This window comes from Anser brachyrhynchus, assembly GCF_964034855.1.
Source record: "Anser brachyrhynchus genome assembly, chromosome: 18".
NCBI classification, from domain to species: Eukaryota; Metazoa; Chordata; class Aves; order Anseriformes; family Anatidae; genus Anser; species Anser brachyrhynchus.
Window position 1 is genome coordinate 9,497,423 of NC_137711.1, and position 22,709 is coordinate 9,520,131.

A 22,709-nucleotide genomic window follows, 5' to 3' on the forward strand; every position below is an offset into this window, starting at 1 on the left:
AATGACTTTCCATATATTTTAAGTATAGGTTACAGATTTATTTGAAAAATTACAAGTTTATATACACAGTTTTAGAAGCAGTAAACAGTTTTAGGATCTATTTATAAGCACACTGAAACACATAACTGGTGACACATTTTTTCTGAAATAAAACCTTCACCGGGAGAGTTTTCTCAGGTGAAATAAATTATATAAATATCCTTCTAGACTTGGAGTTTGAAGGTTGCCCAGTGTCTGTCTTAACCTCAGAGGATTAGGCACCTAAACTGTTGACTTTCATATTTTCAGTATTGTTTTCATAGTGGTTCAGTTAAAGATAAACATAAACCGCATTTGTTAAATTGGTGCAGACTTTCTTTGATTTAATGTAAGTCTTGTTCTTAGCCAACAGAAGAGAAGTTTGTTTTTACAAGGTTTGGATCAGTCTGTTTAAACTGGCATCTGCCTCTAAGTAACTAAATTTGGTCTGTTTTGCATTATGGCGTAAAGGCGAAGTGCACAGAACAGTTTTTACAGTAAATTCTAAATAGCCGGGTTTAATCTTAAGCTTATTTAAACTACTGCACAGTGAAATAAGTTTTCCAAAGAAAAAAGACCAAAAAAAATTAAATGAAATTAAGCCTGAAAAATACTGACAGTATGTTATTGAACAGTATTGTTTCTGGAGCTTAAACATCTTGTAGGAAAAGAAGTTGTAAAAATTATTTTACATTAATACAATTGCAAAAAACCTTAGAGCTTTGTCTAATGTACTTTGGCTTTAGTAATGAATGCAAAAATTCACTCATCGAAGTCTGAGCTTCTACAAGGGAAAGCTCAATTACTTAAAAACTTTAATATAAAAATATGAACATTATTTACACAGGAGAGATTGAATGTATCTTGTCACGGACCAAATCCAATAAGAGATGGTTTATAGACGTTTTCTGATGTAGCTGTTCACTAACTTCTGTGACTAGAAACTCACTGGAAAGGGAAACATTAAGATACTCTTGTTCTCTTCCTTAAAGTAAAGACTCGGCTACAGTCATTTGGCCTTACTCTTTTAGTGCCTTGCTGTGATTTTGCAGATTCTTTTTGATTTGTCCTTTTTTGTCCTTTTACTTTTTGATTGCACTGAGTATCCTGAGTATCAGAAGAATTAAGTGCAGGTTCTGTACACGAAGTATTACAGTCCTGAGGACTCTGCCCTTCGTTGTCCATTCTAACTTTGCTAGGGCTGTATGCAGCCAGCTGACAGAGCGCTACGGCTGCTGTTTGTTTCTGTTCATCACAACTATCGATTATTCGTAAGTCTTGAGCTTCGTTACGGTGAGCGAGGAAAGATTTGTTGCAGACGCTGTTAGTAGGGTTCTTGGGGTTACACACATCTGCGCCAGAGTTTTCATTGTCAGGGTTCGGAGAAGTAGCAGCACCATTATCACGAGATGGACTGTGGGATGATGTTTTCAGGCTTCCTGTGTTGCAGGAATCTTTTACCGAGAGGTTCAGAGGCATATCTTGCAGTTCTAGAAAGTTCTGACTTTCTGTTTTGGATGTGGTTTTGTATGCGTGTTCATGAGCAGGTCCTGCATTTGTGTCAGCCTTTTTTGAAAGATTAAGGGGAGCTATTCCTGTGTCTTCTTCGGTGTTGGACAGTGAACCTTCATTGTTAGGGCATTCGTTAGGTGTGTATGAATCTTCATCAGTGACATTAATGCTGCAAGAAAAGAGGACAAAAGAGAATTCGCTATCAGTTAATCTTTTAAATTGGGGCTGAGGAAGTGGACAGAGAAAGAGAAAAAAAAAAAAAAGGTTATTAGTCTGACCGCTTTGTTTTTCTTCCTTTCCCTCCCCCATGTCCCTTTCACTGTAGGTATCACTCTAATACAGGTGTTTTCCCGAAATACACAGATACATACATAGTGATGTTACAGATACCCGATGCACTTCAGGTGAAGGAGTGCTCTACTCACTATCCAACTGGGAGCTTTACAGTTGTGTGTATCCGCTTTGCAGATAAATCAAATAGAACAATTATCTCAGTACTATAAATATAAATGTACTTTAAGGGCATTGCGTGAAATGTATACGTGCTGTCTTTGTGTGCCCCTAAGAAGTCTGACAAGAACTCGCAAAGTGATGTTACTATTTTACCTGGCAGGTGAATCTGCACGATCTTGCTGTGTCGGCACACTTTGAAGTTGAGTTGGTTGATCAGTGCTTTTTCTCACAGGTCTGAAAGCTGTGAAGTTTTCTTCTGGTTGATCATACTTGCCAAGCGATGTGGAAGTTGACTTATTGGAGAGGTCAAATAAGCCTTCACATGCGTGGCTTGTCTGGGTGAAGTTGGTTGGGCTAGGTCTACCTGGGGAGCCTGTTGCTGCGCTTCCTGCCAGAGGGCTCATTTTAGCATTCTCGCGTTCATTTTGGTCATCTTTGGAATGACTTTTGGCATGCAGTAATGTCATTTCTTTTTCATAGTCCGCTTGTTTTTTATGCGAACCTAGAGGGTATTGTTGGGATGGACTTAAAGAAGCTGGATACAACAAGGTAGTTTCTTCCATTAGATGAGAGCTTTGATCCCTGTTAATACCAGCTACGTGTGAAAATCGGTAAAACGGAGGATCGGTTGGCCTACAAAATCCATACGGTATAGGAGGAGCGGAATGATATTGTTGGAATAATCGATAGTGTTCATATGCTGATGGATTTATGGGTTTTGGAAGTGGCCCAGGATGGGGAAGAAAGTGTCTCTGGTCTTGTGTGCCGTAGACGGACAGAGCAGAGCTTTCACACTCTGAATTACCTGGAAGCAAGTAAGGTGTGTAGATGGCCAGCCTATGCTCATAAAAATGGGGCGAGTACTCTGGAATCATCGGCTGCATGTAAGGTGAGATGGAACCAAAGCCTTTTGTGGGAGGAACTTTATGTGGAAATTCTGGGAGGAAAGGAGAGCCTGCTTTCCAGGGGTGACTTGGTGCATGAAATGCAGATTTAGTGTGAAAAGGTGAATTTTTGTTAGGGAGCGATATAATTTCAGGTACTTCACTAGTTTCTGGGCCTTTGCTATCTCTGTGTTCTCCTACAGGAACAAAAGCTGAGGGCCGTACAATGCTGTCCAAAAGAGGCTGCATGCTGATGGCGCTTTCTGTTGTAGTACTGGCAGGGGATAATTCCTTCTGAATTGCAGTTTTTTGTCCTTGAATTGCTGTGGTTGTTGCCTGGTTTTGTAATTCAACGTTTTCCTTGGCATCTTCTTTTGGAAAAGCGTATTGAGGCTTTGAATCGAGATTTGACAGTCCATTGGTGACAGACTTAGAAGAAGTTGCTTTGACTGCAGTGTCGAGCTGATTGATCTGTTTGGGCTCCAAGGAGCTAGCCTTTGGACACTTGATAACGCGATCCTGCTCTGATACTAAAGTAATGGAGTTTTTGCAGAGGCCATACTTCATGTGGTTAAAAAGATGGGATTTCTCATTGCAAGTAAAGGGGCACTGAAAGCACTTATACTTAAATGGCTTTCCTGGTGGTCTTGGGATGTAATGAGGCTTCTTTGGTTTACGTTCTTTGAGGAGACTCATTTTTTTTGCTGCTTTAAACAATTAAATGTAATGGTTCTTTATAAAAACTTTCTTGTGGTTAGCTTTCCTCAGTTTTAGCCTCTTGATGTTTCCAGTTTTTCAGGTTTCTGGAATCCTTCTTCCCAGGTGAAAAGAGGAAGCCAACTCCCGTGGTGTCTCAGGGAAGAGGGGGTGCCGGAAAGCAACTTTCGTAATTGGTAGCACAGGAACTGTAACACAAAGGTTAAAATTAGGTGTACTGGAACTAAACACAAACTAAGACATCCTTTTAACTCTGTTCCCCTTAATATTATATATAATGTGTTTTGTGTTTGTGTTTTTTTTTAAAACAAAACAAAAATGCTAGATGCCAGCCTTAAAATAGACATATATTAAAATTTAACGTCCTTCAGCACCTAGACATACTTGTAGAAGTGTCTTAATTTTCAGCAGTGCTAGTCACTTGCAGCTGCTTTGGGCTTGAAGGAGTTTTCTTTGAAAACTGAAGGAACATTCATTCAGAAGATGAAAGGAGAAATCTAGGTGGAGCTGTTGAGAGAGAAGTGGAGGTGGGTAAAATGAGAAGAGGCAGGTCCTGGCAGCAGCTGGATATGGGGCAAGCCTGTCAGGCCGGTTGGGGAAAGAGAGGAGGGAATTTCCTGCTTGGTGAAACGAGGGTGGAGTGGATTGGTTGCACTTGGGTAGCTGACTTGGCTCTTTCAGACACTGACCAACTCCCCCTCTTTTAACTGGCATGGCATTTCCTAACAGCTTAATCTCAGTGGATACCTCAAAAGTGGCCAATCTCTCGAAGGATAAAACCACACCAATTTTCTTCCTCTTCCTAATTCAATTAAGAGAAATGAGTCCTGCAATATCTGACTAATAGAATATTCTGCTTGATAAACACATTTCACATTCTTCTGCTGTGCAGCACCTTACGTATTGCATGTGGTTAACACAGACACACAAGCATATCAATTCACGTAAAAAGTGGCAGACAGCAATTGATTTACAGGGGCATGATCTATCTGCCTTTCTTCAGAAAAAGTAAGGTTGTGGATACTTTATACAGCCTAATGATTTGCTCAGTAGATAAGTCAGGAGGGCTTGTATCAGCTTGTTCCATTATGTTCACTGATTCTGAAGGCGTGAGAAACTCTCAGAGTCAAGTTCTCATGATTTTATAGGATGTGTTATGGCAGAGATCTAAAAACTGATGATTTCATCATGAACTATAAGCATCATTATCAAAATGATGACTGTTGCAAAACCACGTACTGTATCTATTGTGTTACCCGAAACTGCAGGAATACTAATTGTAGGAGTGACTAGTATAGCTTGGTTTTTTAAATTATTTTTTTTAAACGGCTTTCTACATAGAACTTTGAAATAGTACTATTAAAATATCAAGTTTATGAAAAGAATAGTTGGTGATTATGTGCTGTGAGATTTTAGTTAAAGTAGAGATGTTTTTACATTTCTTAAATAAGAGATTATTTACTAGAAAATAGCATGCAACACATTATGAAAACTGAAGGCAAAGCTACAGAACTGCTGCTTGTTTTACCAGGTATAGTAATTCTAGCAAATTGTAATACTTTTTTTTTTTTTTTCTGATGTGAAAGATATATTAATTTGTTAAAATAATAATTGTGAAGACATTCTAAAAAAAAAAAAAGCGTACCTGCTCTGTAAATAGGAAAAACAAACTTTCTTAAAGTTAACAAATAATTAAATGTGACAGTCTAAAGAAATAGGAATATTAATAGCTTTTCCTGAATTTTTAATACAGCTTTTTTTTGAGTTGGAGACTAATAATGTTACAATGTAAACGAAAATCACTAGAAATATACAGCAGCATGTTAAAGTCTTGTCATTGGAATCTGATTAAAATGGAGCTCAGTAAATTAAAAAAACAAACATAGTATATAAAAACTATTTTAAATAGTGATAACTAGCATTCTTGTGCAAGATTAAGAATAGCACTTTTACTTAAAAAATAATTTAAAAAATATATAAAAATATTGGAGCTAAGGAGGCTTAGCTGGTCTTTTTTTTTTTTTTTCCTTAAGTGAATTTGTTGTATTTATTTTTGACTAATGATGTATAACTAACTTGGACAGTTTGTGATGGACTTGATCAAGTCAGTTTGTACCTGTTATTCCTCATATCTTCTTGGAAGTACTTGTACTAATTGTTCTTGAAAAAAAGATATTGTTGTCAAAACTCCATTGCATTCTTAGTTTAGCCATTTATGATACAGTCTGAATTTGCATTCAGGTGCAGTATTTATAATAAAGAGATGTTAATTAGATTTTCTTGTTCTTCTAGCTTTCCTTCACTTAATAGTGTAAATTCTTGTGTGTCCTGTTCCCCCCCCCCCCGACTTTGTACTTGGTATTTAATTTTGATTCAAGTTATTCCTGTTCAACAGAGTATTAACTATCATTTCTTAACAAGATAAAATGCATTGTTGCAGTTCTAATGTTAGAAAGTTAGAGCATTGGCAGCTTTTTTGCAATGTGTATAGCAGGACAGAATTACAAACACTTTTTTTTTTAATTCATTATTTCTTTTGGTGGCATGCTCAGCTTGCAGACAGTGGTGCTCCCACTGCGTGCTGCTTACTTGCGAGGTGTCGAACGAGTAGCTTCTTTTAAAGGGTGTTTACCCTTTAGGAAACTTCGGCTAGTGTCAGCCAGACGAATATTCTGTTCGTCTCTTTTACTGGTTAATCCCTTTTTTTCATACGGCTTAAAAATGCCAGTAGTAAAACATTTCTAAACCAAACCAAGGAAGACAATTTCTCTTCCCATTTCTAAGTAAAACACAGCAGTGTCTGGCAGAGGTACATGTTTCATAATTAAAAAAAATTAAAACTCTTTGATCGCACACATAAAACTGGAAAAAACAATAATGGTTTAAAATAGCTGCACCAATTAAGACTGCCTCTATTATAAATAATGCCAGTTGCTTATAGTTGTACAGTGTATGTCTTCTGCTACTGAAATTAAAGTTTAGTATTAGCAAGAAAAATCAAAATAACTAGCTGCTTTTCCCTTAAACTTGAATACTATAACTTGTAATATCCTTTTAAAAATGGGAAAAATCTTTCAGTAGTAGGATGATAATTTTCATGCAACTTTATTTTTCTTTTAAATTGAGAATTTACTTCCTGAATACCTGATTTTAGAGGTGTGGGTATTTACATATTATCATGAATTTCTCTTTTTAGGTTTGAAGTGTAGTGGTATTTATTTATGTTCTTACTGAAAATAGGTTGTTCAGATAATATGGGTTAAACTTGAGGTTGTATTAGTTGTTTGTTCTGTGTCGACAGCATTCCTCCTTACAGCGTCCCAGTCTGTAGCCCTTTCCAGCCCGAGACTGAGAACAGCAAGTTTTTGTCCAGTTTGTAAAGTGTGTTGTTGCTACCTCCTTGCTTTTAAAAATGCTAGCAAGTCCAGAAAGCAAGAATATTATTTAGCATTGAGTGCATGTATGTGTAAATACATAAACAAAAATGTTTTTGTGTATAAGTATATACATACAAATATACACCTGTGTATTCATACACATGCATACACACACATATGTATGTACATACATATATATGATTTCTTTTTTTTTTAGGTTTTTAAGTAGTCTAAATTGTTTAAGATGTCCAGTTGATCAAAGGGGAAATTTCAAAATGTCTTTTATTACAAGCAGGGCTGGTAATTATGTTTCTTTTTAGGACACTGCTTTAGCAAACTACGTAACAGTTTGTCATGCACACTCCATTATTACTGCAGTATCCTTTGGTGATGTTGATCTCTCTGACCAGGAGCACTCACTGGGGTGGAACATTTTGAAGGACATGCTATAATTAAAATATTGTGATGTGGCATTATTGCATAACTCAAGGACATGCCATTGTCACCTACCTAGAGTGTTGCAAGAACAAGATTTGTGAGTTTTATTCTAGCTGAGATTTTCCAGTGATTAACAACCACTCCCTTCTAAACTTCCAGTTCCTTTAAACTGAAAGATAAATTTTAACACAACTGCTCGTTAATTAGGAGGAAACATGGGCGAGAGGAGTGGGTTGGCGAGGACTGGGAAGGAAGTGTGTGCTGAAGGTCCGGACCGGAGGACTGCGTGCTCCTGTGTGTGTGCGAGTGTGCGAGAGGAAGTGCAGCGGCAGAGATAGCTAACTTGCTCAGGTGGTGGGGATAAGAAGAAAGAAGTCTCCATAAATATTAAATTAATAACTCCACATCTTAATATACTTTAATTAGTTAGAGAAAGGATAACTTAATCCAATTTTCTTTTAGCAAATTTAGTCAATTCCCACAAGCTGGAAAACTAATAAATCAAAACCGAAACTGAGTATGTCATTGCCATACAAGCTTTTCAGATTAACGCAGTCCTACTATATAAAGGAGAGTTGGCAGACTAAACGTAGCAATTTCAAGCAGTACAGCTTTCTGTCATTCTTCAGTATAATACATTAACTCTCCCCATGGGAAAAGGTGCTTAAAACACTTTTCACCAACAAGTGTAAGTTATTGTAAAAACTTCTCAGAGTCACTTTGTCTCACAGACTAAAATCTTTGCCTCTTCTGTTGGAACTTTCTGCTGAAAGCTTAAACCAGTGCAGTAAATGCACCTGTTAGGAGGAACTTAGGCTTCTGAGACAGCTGAAAAACGCATGCCTCTGACTGCCTTTCTAATTGTTAATATAAACACATTTTATTTGAAAAAAATGTCTAAATAAAGGCACTTACCAGAGAGAGAGATGTCTGAAAGCTTCCAGGCGATCCCTGTTGCTAACCTGTAGCTGTCACTGCTGAGAGAGAAGTACCTGTTCGCTGCCCGATCGCTAAGTGAAACTGCAGGAGGTTGTTTCAGGGGGAGGGACTTAAGAAGTGTAGGAGTTGAGCCCTCAGGGTGTAGAGATGCACCTGATATTACTCCAGCCTGAAGCTACGATTCATTTGTTTGCGTCCACTGCTTTCATTCAGCATTACCTCAGCATCTAAGCTATCGAAGAGAACTTTTGTCGCTTTTGTGCCCTCCAACAACCAAGTTTTACTCTAAACTTTTGTGTCTGTTCCTCTGAGCACTAATCTACAAAGTGGGGTCAAAAATGGCTAGGCAATATACTGAGCTTTTAATACATTTACCTTCAGTAGAAATTACTTGTGAGCAGCAGAATCGACCGTACACAGGGGGTAGCAAAGCTTAAAAATAGTAATTACACATTCTTAGTAGAAACAGACAATTTTCATTAAATGCCTTTGTAGCTTTAATATTCTTGCTCTTTTTTTTTTTCCTCCCCCTCTCCATTTTTATTTAAATGTTTGTGTCCTTCATGAGTCTCCTCTCTGAAGGCGGGACTGAACTAACTCCAAGCTTGCCACAGGAACCTGCCAAAGCTTGCCTATAATCAGCAGTCAAATGTACAGATCCTGTAAGTGGAAGGGAGTCACCTCGGTGAGAAATTGATTATCATGTCCATACATTTGCTCAGGAGCAGTAAAACTGCATGGTGAAAGGAGGAAGTGTGACGATCATCCACTGATTAGGGCTGGTACTTGCTCGTAGTTGCATTTTACTGAGAGTTTACAAATGACAAACTTATTAGTGTATTTGCCAGTTACCTAGTGACAGTGCAAAGCTGGTTAATGAAATGTCCCACGTGCTGGTCCTTGAAAAGGAGAATCTTTTGGTACCATTCCTATTACTGAATATGAAACCTAAGTGTTTTTCGACTATTGTTTCTGATGGTTTAGAGACATTAAATTTTTGAAATGTTTAAATACGTAGGTATCATGAACTCTGTACTTGATATAGTTGTTTCAAAACTTGTCTGTAAAGCAATGCCTTAAAAATCATTTTAATGATGTGGCCTTTATCTTGATCAAATGACGTATGGACATCTACTTTCCTGTCTAGGTGTGCAGATTACCATCCTTCCTGTTGCAATGCCAATGTAACTTGATGGAAAAATGTTACGAATACAAGCAATTGCTAATTTTAAGGTAGAAAGATGAGTCTTGGGGTGTTTTTTTGTTTGTTTCCTTTTTGTTTTAATATTTGCTTTCCTATGACACAGCTTAGCAGTGTAAAGAGATGTCATATTACTGTCTGGTTGTTTGTAAATCCTTTGGCTTTAGATGGAACAAAAGTATTTGTAGTGCATCGTTCTTCTGTTTAGTTTTGAAGAAAAGTAGAATATCAGAAAATGTTAATTGCACAGAAAGACGTTTTAGTGTCTGCATTTGGAAACTTCTCTGAGAATACCCGAGGGGAGAAGTCCTTTGCTTTCTTCATTGAAGATGTTATTAAGTAGTCATCATTCGCTAGTGAATAGCCGTTCTTTCATGTCAGTATGTTTGTGTGCCATATCAAACTACACGTCTGTCATTTTTCTTCTGCAAATGTGGATCTGTAGCTTGAGGAAAGTACCATCAATTTTTTTTATGATTTTTTATTTTTTGCATGTGATGGGGTGGAGGTTGGTTTCTGTGAATAGAATCAGATATTTTGTTTTGAAAGAAAATTGCAGATTTTGGCACCTGAAGGACTCCTGTAATATATAGGTGACTGAATTGGGTTAAGAGGCAATTGATACTTGAACTTTGATTTTTCCCCTCTGTCCCTATCACCCTTCCCTGATCTGGTATGTGAAGGGGAGATGGGATGTCTGGTTGCTGCCTTGGTCCCAGGACAATATGGAGCCTGCTTTAAATCCAGCTATTCTCTGGAAGTTGCTATTATTAGGCAGGTCAGCTGAAATCTGTTGTGAACAAAGTAAAACTGGAAAAAACAAACAGATAATTTAAATGGTACTTTTCTTGGTGCTTGGATGATATTAAAAATCCAAATCTGTTGCTGATGGACACCAGAAAAGGAGCAGCTCCCTGTTGTGTATGCTTCTGGAAGTAAGAAATCTTGATTACAGTGATGTGGTTTCATCACTTACTTTTGTTAACTCATTATACTTGCATCGTACATATTTGGTAAACTGAACCCAGTTGCCTGTTAGCAACACCCTCCTTAGTTTACTTGAGCACAACACTCAGATTAATTGAGTTGAGTACCAGGATGGACATAACATGTTTATTGATATTTTTTTCCTAAGTTGTTGGTTTTGTTTGTTTGTTTTCCAATTGTGATTGTTTTTATAACTCTGAAGGTCTGAAGCTGTAGTTTTATAGCTTCTTTGTGTAGTTTAGTACATACTTATTTAATCTAAATTTTATTTAAAATACAGTCTCCTGGGCATTATCAAGGAAATGTTGCATTGCAGTAGTTGAATTTCATATGCTTAATTACTTAGCGTGAAACTGCCCATTCTATAAATGTTGCAAACTTGTTTCTTTATGTTTTTATATAATTTTTTTTCTGAACTTTGGCATTAAGCAGAAAACAGTGTCAATAGCAGAAACCATACATGCAATTGGGATTAACTTAACCCGTTCTTGATAAGCTGATTACCTAATTTTTGTTTTCAGTACTTGAGAATTCCCTAGACGTATGAAAGAGTGTCTGGTGTTGCTCTGGTCAGTTATCAACCCCTCTGTTGATCAGATAATTCTTGGTTTCTGCTCTAAAGCAAAGAACAGCCCCGATTACTGAATTGTTCTGCTGTTTTGACATTGCCTTATATCAGCCAGAACTGGTACTGGCTTTCAGAGGATGTCATAGAATCATAGAATGGGTTGGGTTGGGTTGGGTTGGAAGGGACCTTAAAGCTCATCTAATTCCAACCCCCTGCCATGGGCAGGGACACCTCCCACCAGGCCAGGCTGCCCAAAGCCCCATCCAGCCTGGCCTTGAACACTTCCAGGGATGGGGCAGGCACAGCTGCTCTAGGCAGCCTGGGCCAGTGCCTCACTGACCTCAGAGTAAAGAATTTCCCCTTTATATCTAATCTAAACCTACCCTCTTTTAGTTTAAAGCCATTACTCCTTGTCCTATATCACTATGCTCCCTGATAGAGTCCCTTTCCAGCTTTCTTGTAGGCCCCCTTTAGGCCTGGAAAGGCCAGTGGAAGGATGCTCTAGTTTCTCCCCAAAGCTTTGTATTCTCCAGGCTGAACACCCCCAATTCCCTCACCCTGGCTGCACAGGAGAGGGGCTCCAGCCCCTTGATCATCTTCGTGGCCCTCCTCTGGGCTTGTTCTAATGACTTCCGTGTCCATTGACTGTCAGTCATCAGCAAGATTTCTGTATCTCTCTAGAGATGCTTTATAAATGTATGTACTCGTTATTCCAAGACAGAAGAATGATCAAAGATTAATGAGAATAAAGCCATTTAGTTGAGCACTGATAGACGTGTAACTAGTGAAGCTTATCTCGCCTTATGAAAGAAGTGCCGTAGAACTGTGTGCCTGGCAGTACTCACTTCTATGTTTATCACCTTTGTTATGCGTCTAAATGAATGGCTTTGAACTAAATGATCAAGAAAGCCCTTTTTCTTTGATTACTTGAACTGAAGTTATTGACATATTTTGCTGTCTGTATCAGCATGTTTGAACTAGGTTGTTCCTAAATCCCAGAAGGGGGCAGATGTATTTGCACTGTAATTAGTGTAACTCATGCTGGGCCCCAAAACAGTTCGTGATTCTTGTACAATATTCTCATAACTATTTTCTTCTATCCCATATGAATAGTTATTAGTCCTAATGCTTTTCAAATAACAGCTTTGAAATGTGCCTTTGTTTTTCATAATGATTCCAGTCCCTGACTTGGGAGATATGTCTGGGCAGATTACCTTGCTGATGTTTGTGAGCCACTTGTTCGTGATTACTAGAGCAAATTATTTGTATGGGAAAAGAATGAAAGCTCAGCAGTTAATAGCAACAGCAGATCGTATTTTCAGATATTTATTGTGGCCTGTATTGTTAGTGCTTGGCCTGGAACTAGGATGATCTTCCTTCTGGTTCCCATCCTCCCCCTTGGGCAGTGAAACATCTCGGGGGAAGTAGGTAACATCAGAAACTGAGACTGTAGGCAAAACTATGAACTGTTTATAAGAAGTGTTTTTTAATAGTCATTCTTTTCATTATCAGCCCTTTTAACAGAGATGTAAAATATGCCTTTCTTGAGTTTCTACTAGATGCTTTGGTTATAATTCCTTTTTAAATTTATTATTCTTAAAGCGTTTTTCATGCAGAGTGGTTTTGCTTTGATTTAAGACTTACGCCAGAGATTCTGAGACAATTCTCTCACCTATCTGAAGTCAAGTTTTTCTCAAGGAATCCAGTAGTAGAATCTGGGTTGCACCACGGGCAGTTCCAGAATACATTAAATTGGTCCCACACATTTTCTTTGAGACATCAGCAGCAGTGTGCTGCAGTGATGCCAGTCTCATGAAGAAAACAATGAGACATGCAATCAATATTCCTAGACTTGAAAGGTTTTTAGCTTTCAGTTATTCTTTGGAACATGTGAAATTTTATAAGGATGTATATGATTAATATATTTTGTCTACTGCTTTAATTTTAAAAGTGAGGAATATAGAACAGCAAGTGAAATCTGCTACTTTATTCTTTAAAAAAAAAAAAGGCCAAAATTCTTGAACTGCAGTTTATCTGTTAAGTTTTTGAGTTTGAAGTTATGTGTTATCATTTAGCTGTAAAATCTCAGCTGTTTTAATATGGGTCATCCAGCTGCATGTGCAAGTAAGGAAAACATTCTTTTGAGCAAAATGGCAAAAAGGTATTGAAAATTCTAAGGTTTGGTGATGTATCTGTGTGAATTTCTACATTTGGAATTGCAGCACTCTTAAATGAAATGTGTACAGGGTATGTGTAATGGCAAAAAACATATTTTAGTGTGGTTTCAGTATGATTTCACATCTTTTGTTTTGTGCTGTATTTGTGGTTTTGTAGGCTTCAGAGTATTATTTATAGTTTTTTTTATTTATTTAATTGGGTGGGGATAAATACTAAACAAACAAGAGAATCCTAGTTTACTTGAATTTCTGGTTTGCTTGTGAAAGGACGTTATTAAAATTTCTCTTGATGACAGCATAGTATAAACTTTCTAGCTAATAAGGTGTGTCATATATAGGAACATGAAACTTCCTAGGCGTTCTTAATATGTCAGTGGTGAGACTAAAAGTGTTCTCATGTTACACTCTCAACAGCTAGGTGACCACTGAATAATCACAGCTGTATCTGTTAAATGGCAAGGGGTCTAAACTTCCTCTGTTTAAAGCCAATTAAAAGTTTTTTTTTTTTTTTTAATGAAATCAGTGGTAGAACTGTTAATGTTTCATATTCGAAGATAACTTTTTTTATTTTTTCTTTTTGTGCATTATGTGGTTATGGTATTTTTGCCATAAAAACGGGTACGTTTAAAGTAAGGTTGGAAACGTTTCCATCTCTGGAAAGCAAAAGGAGGAAGCCAGGGCAGGAAGATTGGAAGAACTGCGTGGTTAAACTTGCAATGGATTGGTGCATATATTGGAAGGATTCCAGCCAGGAAGATGTTATTTTTGATCTGTTCTTATACCCTGACCTATTCACAGTGAAAAGACAGAAAGAATCCCTCTCCCCGCACCCCACTTTTTTTTTTTTTAAACTGTGGCAGCAGTGAAAGCAACATTTAAACAGAAGCTAATAATGCTGATGAGATGCATAAACAGTGGATAATTCAGAGCCTAACAGTGGTGGGTCAGTGTGAGTGATCCAAATCTTAAATTAGATTTGTCACTCTCAAAATAAATAGGAAGTGTAGGGAAAAAAACAGCTTATGAAGAAATATCATTTATTTATTCTGTTTATAAATGACCATCAGAGTAAAGGGAGGAAAAAAAAGTGTAAGAAAAAAGTAATAGGTATTAAAGTCCAGGGTCAAAAGTACTGTTAGTGAGGTAGTTTGAGAAGGGACTTGGTAGGTTAGGATGCCTTTTTATTCAGTGTGGAAATCAGAATGATTTTTACCTTTTCAGACAAAGAGGTCAGACAATGCTGCCAGTATCCCAAAAGACCCTGGATCAGGGAAATATTTTGTGTATTATTTGTGCTGAATGGTAGGCACCTTGTTTAAATAGGAAACACTGGTTATTTCAGTTGACGTTTCAACTCTGTTTTAAAAACGTCCCATTGTCACGTATATTGTTGGTGAGCAGTTGGTATGAAATGAAGTCTCTCGTGCTGTCAGAAGATTTCAGATAGATGCAGCTTATCTCAATGGCAGATGTTACGGCTTTGAAGGAATATCTCTATATACACAACTTCTCTCTGCAGTTCTGAAATTCCCTCGGTTTCTGTTGCAAATACCATATAAATTGGGTTAGAGCAGGTACATGCTCTGTGGTAGTACCAGGTTATCTGTGCTGGTGTTTCTGGTACAACAAAATGCCTGTGAGTTAGCTGGTATTGATGAGACAGGAGATTCCCGTACATTTTATTTGATGGTAAGGAGAATGGTGCTTCCTGATAATTACATTACTGAAGTTGGCATACTTAAAAAAAAAAAAAAAAAGTCTAAAAAACTACGTACAGTGAAGAAGGAACATTTTTCTTGTCCAGTGTCATTGTGCCACCTATTAAATGTAAAAAACTAACAGCAAAATAAAAACAGTACTGATTTCAAGAGTGTTCTAGAACGAGGATTTAAATAGTCTTATAGCAATGTATTAAATAACTTCTTAAACTTGTGGAAGTATTCTGGCTTTAAGGATTACCTTCTGTGTTTTCGTATTCCAGAATAAGATATTTGGTATTGATTTGCAGCTGCCTCGTTTTTTGGAGGAGGATACATCGGGAAATTAGGCTTCTGAAATGCGCTAGTCTATTCTGTAGTGGTAGTTAATTGTGAGGCTTTTGGCAAGCATTCAGGTACTTTTCATCATAGATACAGGAAGAAATGAAAAAAGATCTACCTGTCTTAGGTGGACGCTTAGAAAATAGAGAACACCCAAACCTGAAAGGCTGGTTACAGAGGAATTTTTTTTTCTAACACCCAGGTGAACTTTAAAAATGATCCGTGATATTGATATTGAAAATAATATTTAAAAACTTTAATGTGAATGTCATTTTCAAATTTTCAGTTTTCAAATTAGCACAGAGTCATTAAAAATAGTGCAGATTTGTTTTTTTCTACCAGAGAGAATAAATACCATAGCTGAAGCCGTAGCAGGAAAAGTCCCTCCTCCCCCAGTGCAACTGAGAAATGGTATAAATGCTAAGCAGGGAATAAATGACAATGAATTGCTTCTAGCTTTTTCACTGTAGGGTTGATCTCAGTATTGCACAACCTTAGCCTAAAGGTTGGGGTTTCTCCGGTGATTTTTCTTTTCTGCCATGCAGCGTTATGAATTTGCAAAATTTTTATCCTCCTTCAGAGCAAGTCATTCACTCACTTGGTAGGATTCCTTCACAAGCCTGCTTCTTCGTGTCCTTAAACTGCAGTTTGGGACTGCTTAAGGTAAAGGAAGAGCTGTTAGCTGTAACCTGTATGAAGGTCTCTGTTAAACTCTCATATGGCCTTGGGCATGAGTGGGTAGGTTAATCCCTGAAACGTTTAGCACTCGGTGTTTCAGCGTTGAAGGGAAGGTAGATCAATACTATCTTAGGTCAGCTGTAGTTCTGGCAATGTAACCAGGCAGGGGGGTGCTTACAGATTTGGAGATTTTCTGGCTGCATTACATAATGATGTTGAGATAAACTGGCCAGAATCCAGATCTGTCTGCTTCCGCATTGGCCCCTTGCCACGCTCAAAAACTTGCTCCAATTTCAGCGTTGTAGCACTTCTGCAACCTGCAATTAGTTTATTGAAGCAGATACCTGGGAAATGAGAGCCAGCGTCCATTTCTTTAAATACTGTATTTAAGTAATGTGAGCGGTATCAAACAGTAAGTCTTTGGCGGAGATGTAGTTAGAATGTAGTTCTTTAGGGCAACGTCCAGCCCAACCAGCAATCCCTTCTCCCTGCCTGAAAGCCAGTCTCTGCAGTACTTATTTTCCACCCTCAGCAGCGAGGCAGACAACAATCTCCTTTGGTGCCCAGCTGTGATTCATTGCCGGAGCAGGTCTTTCCTGTGTGCTGACTGAGATAGGTCCATGGAAAAAAAATATCATGTGATCATATAATTAAAGACTCTCTTAATTCATTACGTAGGGAGAGACTGAACTGAGATTGCAACCAGACAGACACAGTCCTTCACAGTCATGGGTTAGAAAATGCTTGTTTGGTCTGCAGACATACATATATATATACATATGTAGCCCTATAGACATGGGTCAGTGTTCAGAATTGTGAGAAACTTAAGGCAGCTTAAGCTGCTTCAGCTGTTAAATTCAAACCTATCTTCTGAGTGTGCACGAGCTGTGATACTCGTCCCTTCTCTGGCAAGCTCCTAACTAGGTCAAACTTGGGTGCAGGAACGAGAGACGAGAGGCCACCTGTTGACAGTTTTTAGGCGCTTGCCCTACAGGCTGCAATATTAGAGCTTTTCACAGAAACACTTGAGAATTTTCCAACAAAGCAGCACATGCTTTTTCTGATCCTTGCTGGAGAACCTATCCTCTGGCTGAAATAGTCTTCTAAAAGTAAAGTCTGAAGGAGACAGCCTGTATAGAAAACAGGAGAACAAATGGTAGATGTTTGGCTGAGCTTTAAACAAATATTTATTTCTGATAGTCGACCTAACCTAAAATTATCTATGTTTGCATCTGTGTTGATACATTAAATATTAGTATAACAACCTTAATGAAGTTACGATTAGGACCTGCCTCTCTTTCTAAAAGAGCTTAGAGTGCCATGTAAAAGCCTGTGGTCCCAAATCTGATTTCAGTTTTTTTTCAATAAAAACAAAGGGTTCTTCTTCTTTTTCCTTTTTTTTTTTTTTTTTTGCATATGAATGATAGTGATAGGCATGCTGTTTAAAACATGGGAAGCTGACGTGCTGTAGATACGGCTGTTTACGCTTTTTTTTATGCCTGAGGCTCACAAAGAAGATGAACCTACTGAAGGATTCGTCTGCAATCACTTTTGTTGAAGAAAAATCTGAATAAAACTATTATTCAGTAATTCTTATTATTGATGCTTATAGTTTTGTTGAAGCCTCATAATTCATGAATAACTAGTTTTTTTTTAGACTTCTACCTGTACACAATGTCTTACTTTTCAGTAAGAGTAGACCTCCATTACTCTGAAGTACATTTTCTTGTATTTTATCATTCTAAAATAGAAGACTTTGCAATAAATTTATTATGATTTGAGAAGGTTTCTCTGCATAAACAATCCACAGCAAAATGTAAGACTTACCTAAAAAAAGGTAACATTAAACTCTGTTTTAAGACTGGCATAATCTTAGTTTCAAACTGAATTCAAACAGTTCGTTCTGAACTCGAGATTCAGTGCACAAGTCTGTTCTAAGTGAAGTAGAGTTGACTTGGACTTTTGCAATTTTCTTTTGTAGACAAGACCTCAGGCTAAGGAACAGGTTTTTGTTTGTTTGTTTAATTGCTGTATTTGTATGTTTTATATGATAAACATTGCAATAAATAAAAAACATGACAATCTGAAGTAATGTAGGAGTCCTGATGGCAACGGTTATAGTCTAGGTAAGCGTATGGGATATTTTTTAAAAGTACTTTTTTAAGGAAATAGTTTTAGTTATATGGGACCTTTCAGTATCCAATGTCTTCCTTCGGTTTCTTTACTAGTTGTTCAGTGGTTATCATCTGCAACTAAGCGATGCTAACCATCTGATTGATTAGAATCTCTGTTCAGAAAGCCAAGTGTCTGTGCAGCTCGTCTCTCGTGTTAGAGAAAATCGGTTCTTTGCAGGGCTTTGAAGCCAGAAGTTTTCTTCATTTTCACGAGGCTTGAGCAAAGCGCTGTGTTGCAACCTGCAGTTATGTTGTTAGGTAAGGCAGGGTGGAGCGTAACAGGTGCTTATTAATACCTCTAGGCTACGGGTAAAGGTGACTGTATTTTTTGAGCGTTCACAGAACTAAACAGGTGGATATTGTTTTAGTATTCGGCTTGAGAGTGGACACTACTTACCCTCTGTATTTAATGGCAAACTTTTAATGCAGAACTATGAAACAAATGGTGACTTTCAAAGTTAAGTAGCACTTCAGGTCTTCTCTGTGGTGTATCTCCCAACTCCTACTTTTAAATTTAAGAAACAAAACAACAACAAAACCTTATTAATAATTTCAAACACAAATTTATTTCTGCTCTTCTTTTCATTTTGGATTTTCTCCTGGATTTTTTTTCTCAAGTTTTTTTCGCTTGTGTTTTTTGGTGGAATACATCTTAGGTATGTTTTGAACGTGATTTTAAATCTGAAAATTTGAAACAATAGAGAGCTTCGCAGTCCAACACTGCCCACACTAAATACCTATGAGGTGGTTATAATGGTGAATAGCTTAACAGGTACAAAATGCAGGAGCTGGCTACAAAGCTTTGAACATCATTGCTGTGTTGTATATCAAGCAAAGCTCTGGAGGAGTACAAATGCAAACATTTTAAATTGGAGAAAAACAAAATTTAAGTTAGGATTTTGTTTAGACTGAAGATGAAAGGTTGTGTGCGTAAGATAATGCAACCACAGAGCCTACCAGCTGGAGATTAAGAAGGTCTTTTGTAAGGTACTTCAGTTACAGTGGGCTAGATGCTACGGGTGTTTTGCCTGCGCTGCTCCTCCATGACTGCAGGCGGGCTCTGCTGGGACTGCAGGAAGCCACAGCCGAAAACAACTGCATTGTTTTTGAAGACTCCAGGGTAAAGAATAAAGGGAAACCTGAAATTTTTGGTGGTGTTTCTTTTGTTCTTACGACTCTTAAGTATAATGTAATGCTGGTTCTGAAAGGAAACGTAATGCTGGTTCTGAAGTTTCTCTTATCTCCTCTCCCCCTTTTTCAAGCACAGAAACATTTGTCAGGAGCGATCGTTACACAGCATTTCCCAGAGTCCCCAGTTCACCAGTAAATACTCTGCCAGTGTTAGGATGCAAGCTTAAAGAGATGACCCTGACCTCAGTAGGGTTCCCGTGTTGAAGTATTTGTTTTTACGTAGCTCTGCCGTGTACCTCACCTTGTTTTCCCTTTTCCTCCTGTCTTCTAACTGCCCACTTTTGTATCCTTCCTTTGCACGACCTGTCTTTGCTCTTGACTTGCAGTCATGCTGTTGCTTCTGCAGCAGCAATGCTGTGAGTCCCCGACACAGGAGCACAAAGAGGTGCAAGTCCAAATCACTGCTGCATGATAACGTGGAGGTCCTGAGCTGCTCCCAGTAATAGTGCTGTTCTTCATTGCATTTCCTCAGTTCCTGTTGTTACAGACTCCTGGCAGCATCTCCTCTGTCTTGGAGACTGACCCGAATAAGCTAGGGGCCAACTGGTGTTGCCCCTACCACGTGGAAAATGAAGGCCCTGAATTGAAAACCATGTCAGACAACACAAATGCAAGGCACTGCTTGTGGGTCCTGCTTTTTGTTCAGCCTGCAGAGAGGTGACACCGTGCTCACAGCTGTCTGAAGTAGCTGGAGTAATCACCTCGCGCTGAAGGAAATTTGCAGCAGCTTTGCAAAATTGCCTTTGGCGTCTGTTTTAGTGTTCCTGTAGAACCAGCTAATTCCATTTTTTTCTTCAGTTGATATAGCATTTTTCAAAACAAGCCAGTCAACATTTTTAAAGATTTTTATTGCAGTTTCTCTCAGAACTGAGAAGTGCCAAAATATGCATCCATCTTTGCTGTATCATTGTTCTTGAATGGGAATTGCTTTGCTGTGTTGTTTTTTTGTTTGTTTGTTTGTTTTATCCACATGTAGTGCTTGCAATCCTAGTAGTCATATTTTGGCCATCCTTCTGCTTACTTTTTTGTTCTCATTAGGTTAAAATGAATTGAAATGGTATTTTAATGTTTCCCTAATCCACTTGTGGTGCCTATGTTTTGATTAAGGTAGCAATACATTGATGCTTAATTATTTAGTGATTATATCTGCTCAAGTATATCTAGGCACAGTTTGCTAGTGAAATTCAGCCCTTGTTCAGTGGGACAATGGGATCATCTTGTGACAAGTCTTTTCTAAGGAATAAAGATGTGTTTGATAAATTTGATACTGTAAAGAAATTCAAGATAAATCCCCCCCACACCCCAAAGGCTTTTTTTTTTTTTTTTTCCTGGCATTATTTACTTACCAAGGATGTGCCATCTCTAGAGAGAGAGAAATAGTCAAACTGTATTTCTGGATTTTCAGATACCAGGAGGAAGCCCTCCGGGGAGCCTTGCATACATACAGTATTTGTTAAACTGCCACGGTATGTGTTGCTAGAACTGCAAAGAGAATTCTTCTTCAAGTTTTTGGAGGCTCTCCTTATCTGTAGAAAAAATTGACTTCTAGAGTTTTGATGGACCTACAAGCATGAAAGTGAAGTTTTCCCTCTGCTCAGTTTCCCAACCTTATTTTTGTTGCTTATAATAGTACCTGTGTTATAACACCTTACGGTAAGGTTCTAGGGTAGTAAAACAGAAGACGAATGAAAATCCTATTTTCTCTATTTCCCCCAATATGATTTCAAACTAAAGAGAGATGAAAAGAAAACTGTCATTTGTTTCCAGTGCTTAGTCTGGGCTTACGCTGTGTGACAGCATCTTGTCTGGGGCTTCCTCAACAAAATGTGGCACAGAGATGTGTTATACCAAGGTCTATGACTTGTAGGCCTTTTTGCCTAAAACATCTTCTATCTGAAGTCAGTCAGGTTATCCATTAAATCATTGCTGGAAACATTAATGGACACGTTAATTTTTAAAAGCTGCTTGATTCTCGGAGTGGACCTTTTCTAGTCTGGGATTTAGTTTAGTTTCTGTTAAATCTTGTTTTGGGTGTGGAAGCAGAAGTAAGAGCAAAGCTCACCTGTTTGCATTTCTAGGTTGCATTGCAGTTTTATGCAAATTCTGTCCTCATGCTCTGTGCAGTGTGGCAGTGCTGAGAGATTTGAACTTAAAACACTGCATTGCAGTTGCTCGACAGCTCTACGCAGAATAATATATCACAAGTTGCTTAACGAAAGAGCAACAGTGAACTTGTCACTTTGATTTAAGAGTAAGCAAAGAGTGTACTTAAGTCCCTTTCAAGATTGATGTATTGATGATTCACAGGCATTGTTAATCATAAGTATTTGTCAAGGTAGGACTTGTGCTGTGATAAATGGTGGCTGCTCATAGATGAGTACTGAATCTTTTATTTTATGGTAGTTACAATACTGTATTTATTAGGAAGTATTTTTTTCTAGCAATAGATGCTGTTGTAACGGTACCATTTGTAGTCCAGTAGTTTAACAATTCGACATTTCAAAATTTTGACTCTAAAATTACCTGACCCTACGAAAATTACTTGGGCTCTAAATTGACTTCTAAGCATGTATCGCTGAGTAGTAAATGGTATCAGTCTTCCTTAAATAAACAAAGATACACTTGAAAAATAGTGGGCCTAAAAGGTTTACTTTATCAGAGGAGTCAACATTTCAAATACTTAGTAATTATACTTAGTCAAATCCTTCTACAGGCAAATGAGGGTATGTGGATGCAGATACTTGTTTTCCAGTGCAGCTGTGACCGGACAAGGCTTGGTATTGATACTCATATATAATATATTTATAAACCTTTGTTAAAAATAATCAGCGGATACTCTAATTCTCTTAAGGGAAATTCCCAAACACAAGGCTGTTGCTAAAAAGCATTTTCTGTGAGGCAATTCTAGATTTCTAGCATTTTCTAGAGTCTACTATTCAATTCTCCTTTTACTTGAGAGGAAAAAGAGAAATAAACCTGCTCGTATCTGTATTGCATTTTTATCTTTAGCAGCATATTGGGACTAAAGAACGTCAAGTTTTTATCATGATAGTAACTCTCTGATGGGAAATGGCAGATTTTTTTGAATAACATGCTATAGAATTAAGGTGTAACTTCATATGGAACCCCGTTGCTTTAATCCTCATTGAACTATATGGGATTGGAATAAAAAGTAAATGGCTACTGACAAAGAAACAAAATGGTGTATTAAAATGAAAATTTTAATGCTTTTTTTCTTTTTTTCCTTCAGAACACACACGGCTCACCCTGTGTCTTTTCTTTAATGATCACTCTCATACCTTTCTTCTGGTTCACTGTACGGTCCTAATTGTTGCTTTTGTGCCCTTTTCCATTTC

At 37.8% G+C, this 22,709-nt stretch overlaps 2 protein-coding genes across 2 annotated transcripts in view; one reads left to right on the plus strand and one right to left on the minus strand.

Moving 5' to 3' along the window:
* Nucleotides 1-22,709, plus strand: part of TBCD (tubulin folding cofactor D) — a 128,602-nt gene that overhangs the window by 31,891 nt on the left and 74,002 nt on the right. The gene's annotated exons all lie outside the window — the stretch shown is intronic.
* On the minus strand, nucleotides 17-22,693 carry ZNF750 (zinc finger protein 750). Its single transcript, XM_080560659.1, has 3 exons — nucleotides 8,315-22,693; nucleotides 2,137-3,772; nucleotides 17-1,699 (listed from the first exon to the last, which is right to left on the minus strand). Exons 2-3 carry the CDS (start codon nucleotides 3,561-3,563, stop codon nucleotides 982-984), a joined length of 2,145 nt encoding a protein of 714 aa, XP_080416785.1. The 5' UTR covers nucleotides 3,564-3,772; nucleotides 8,315-22,693; the 3' UTR covers nucleotides 17-981.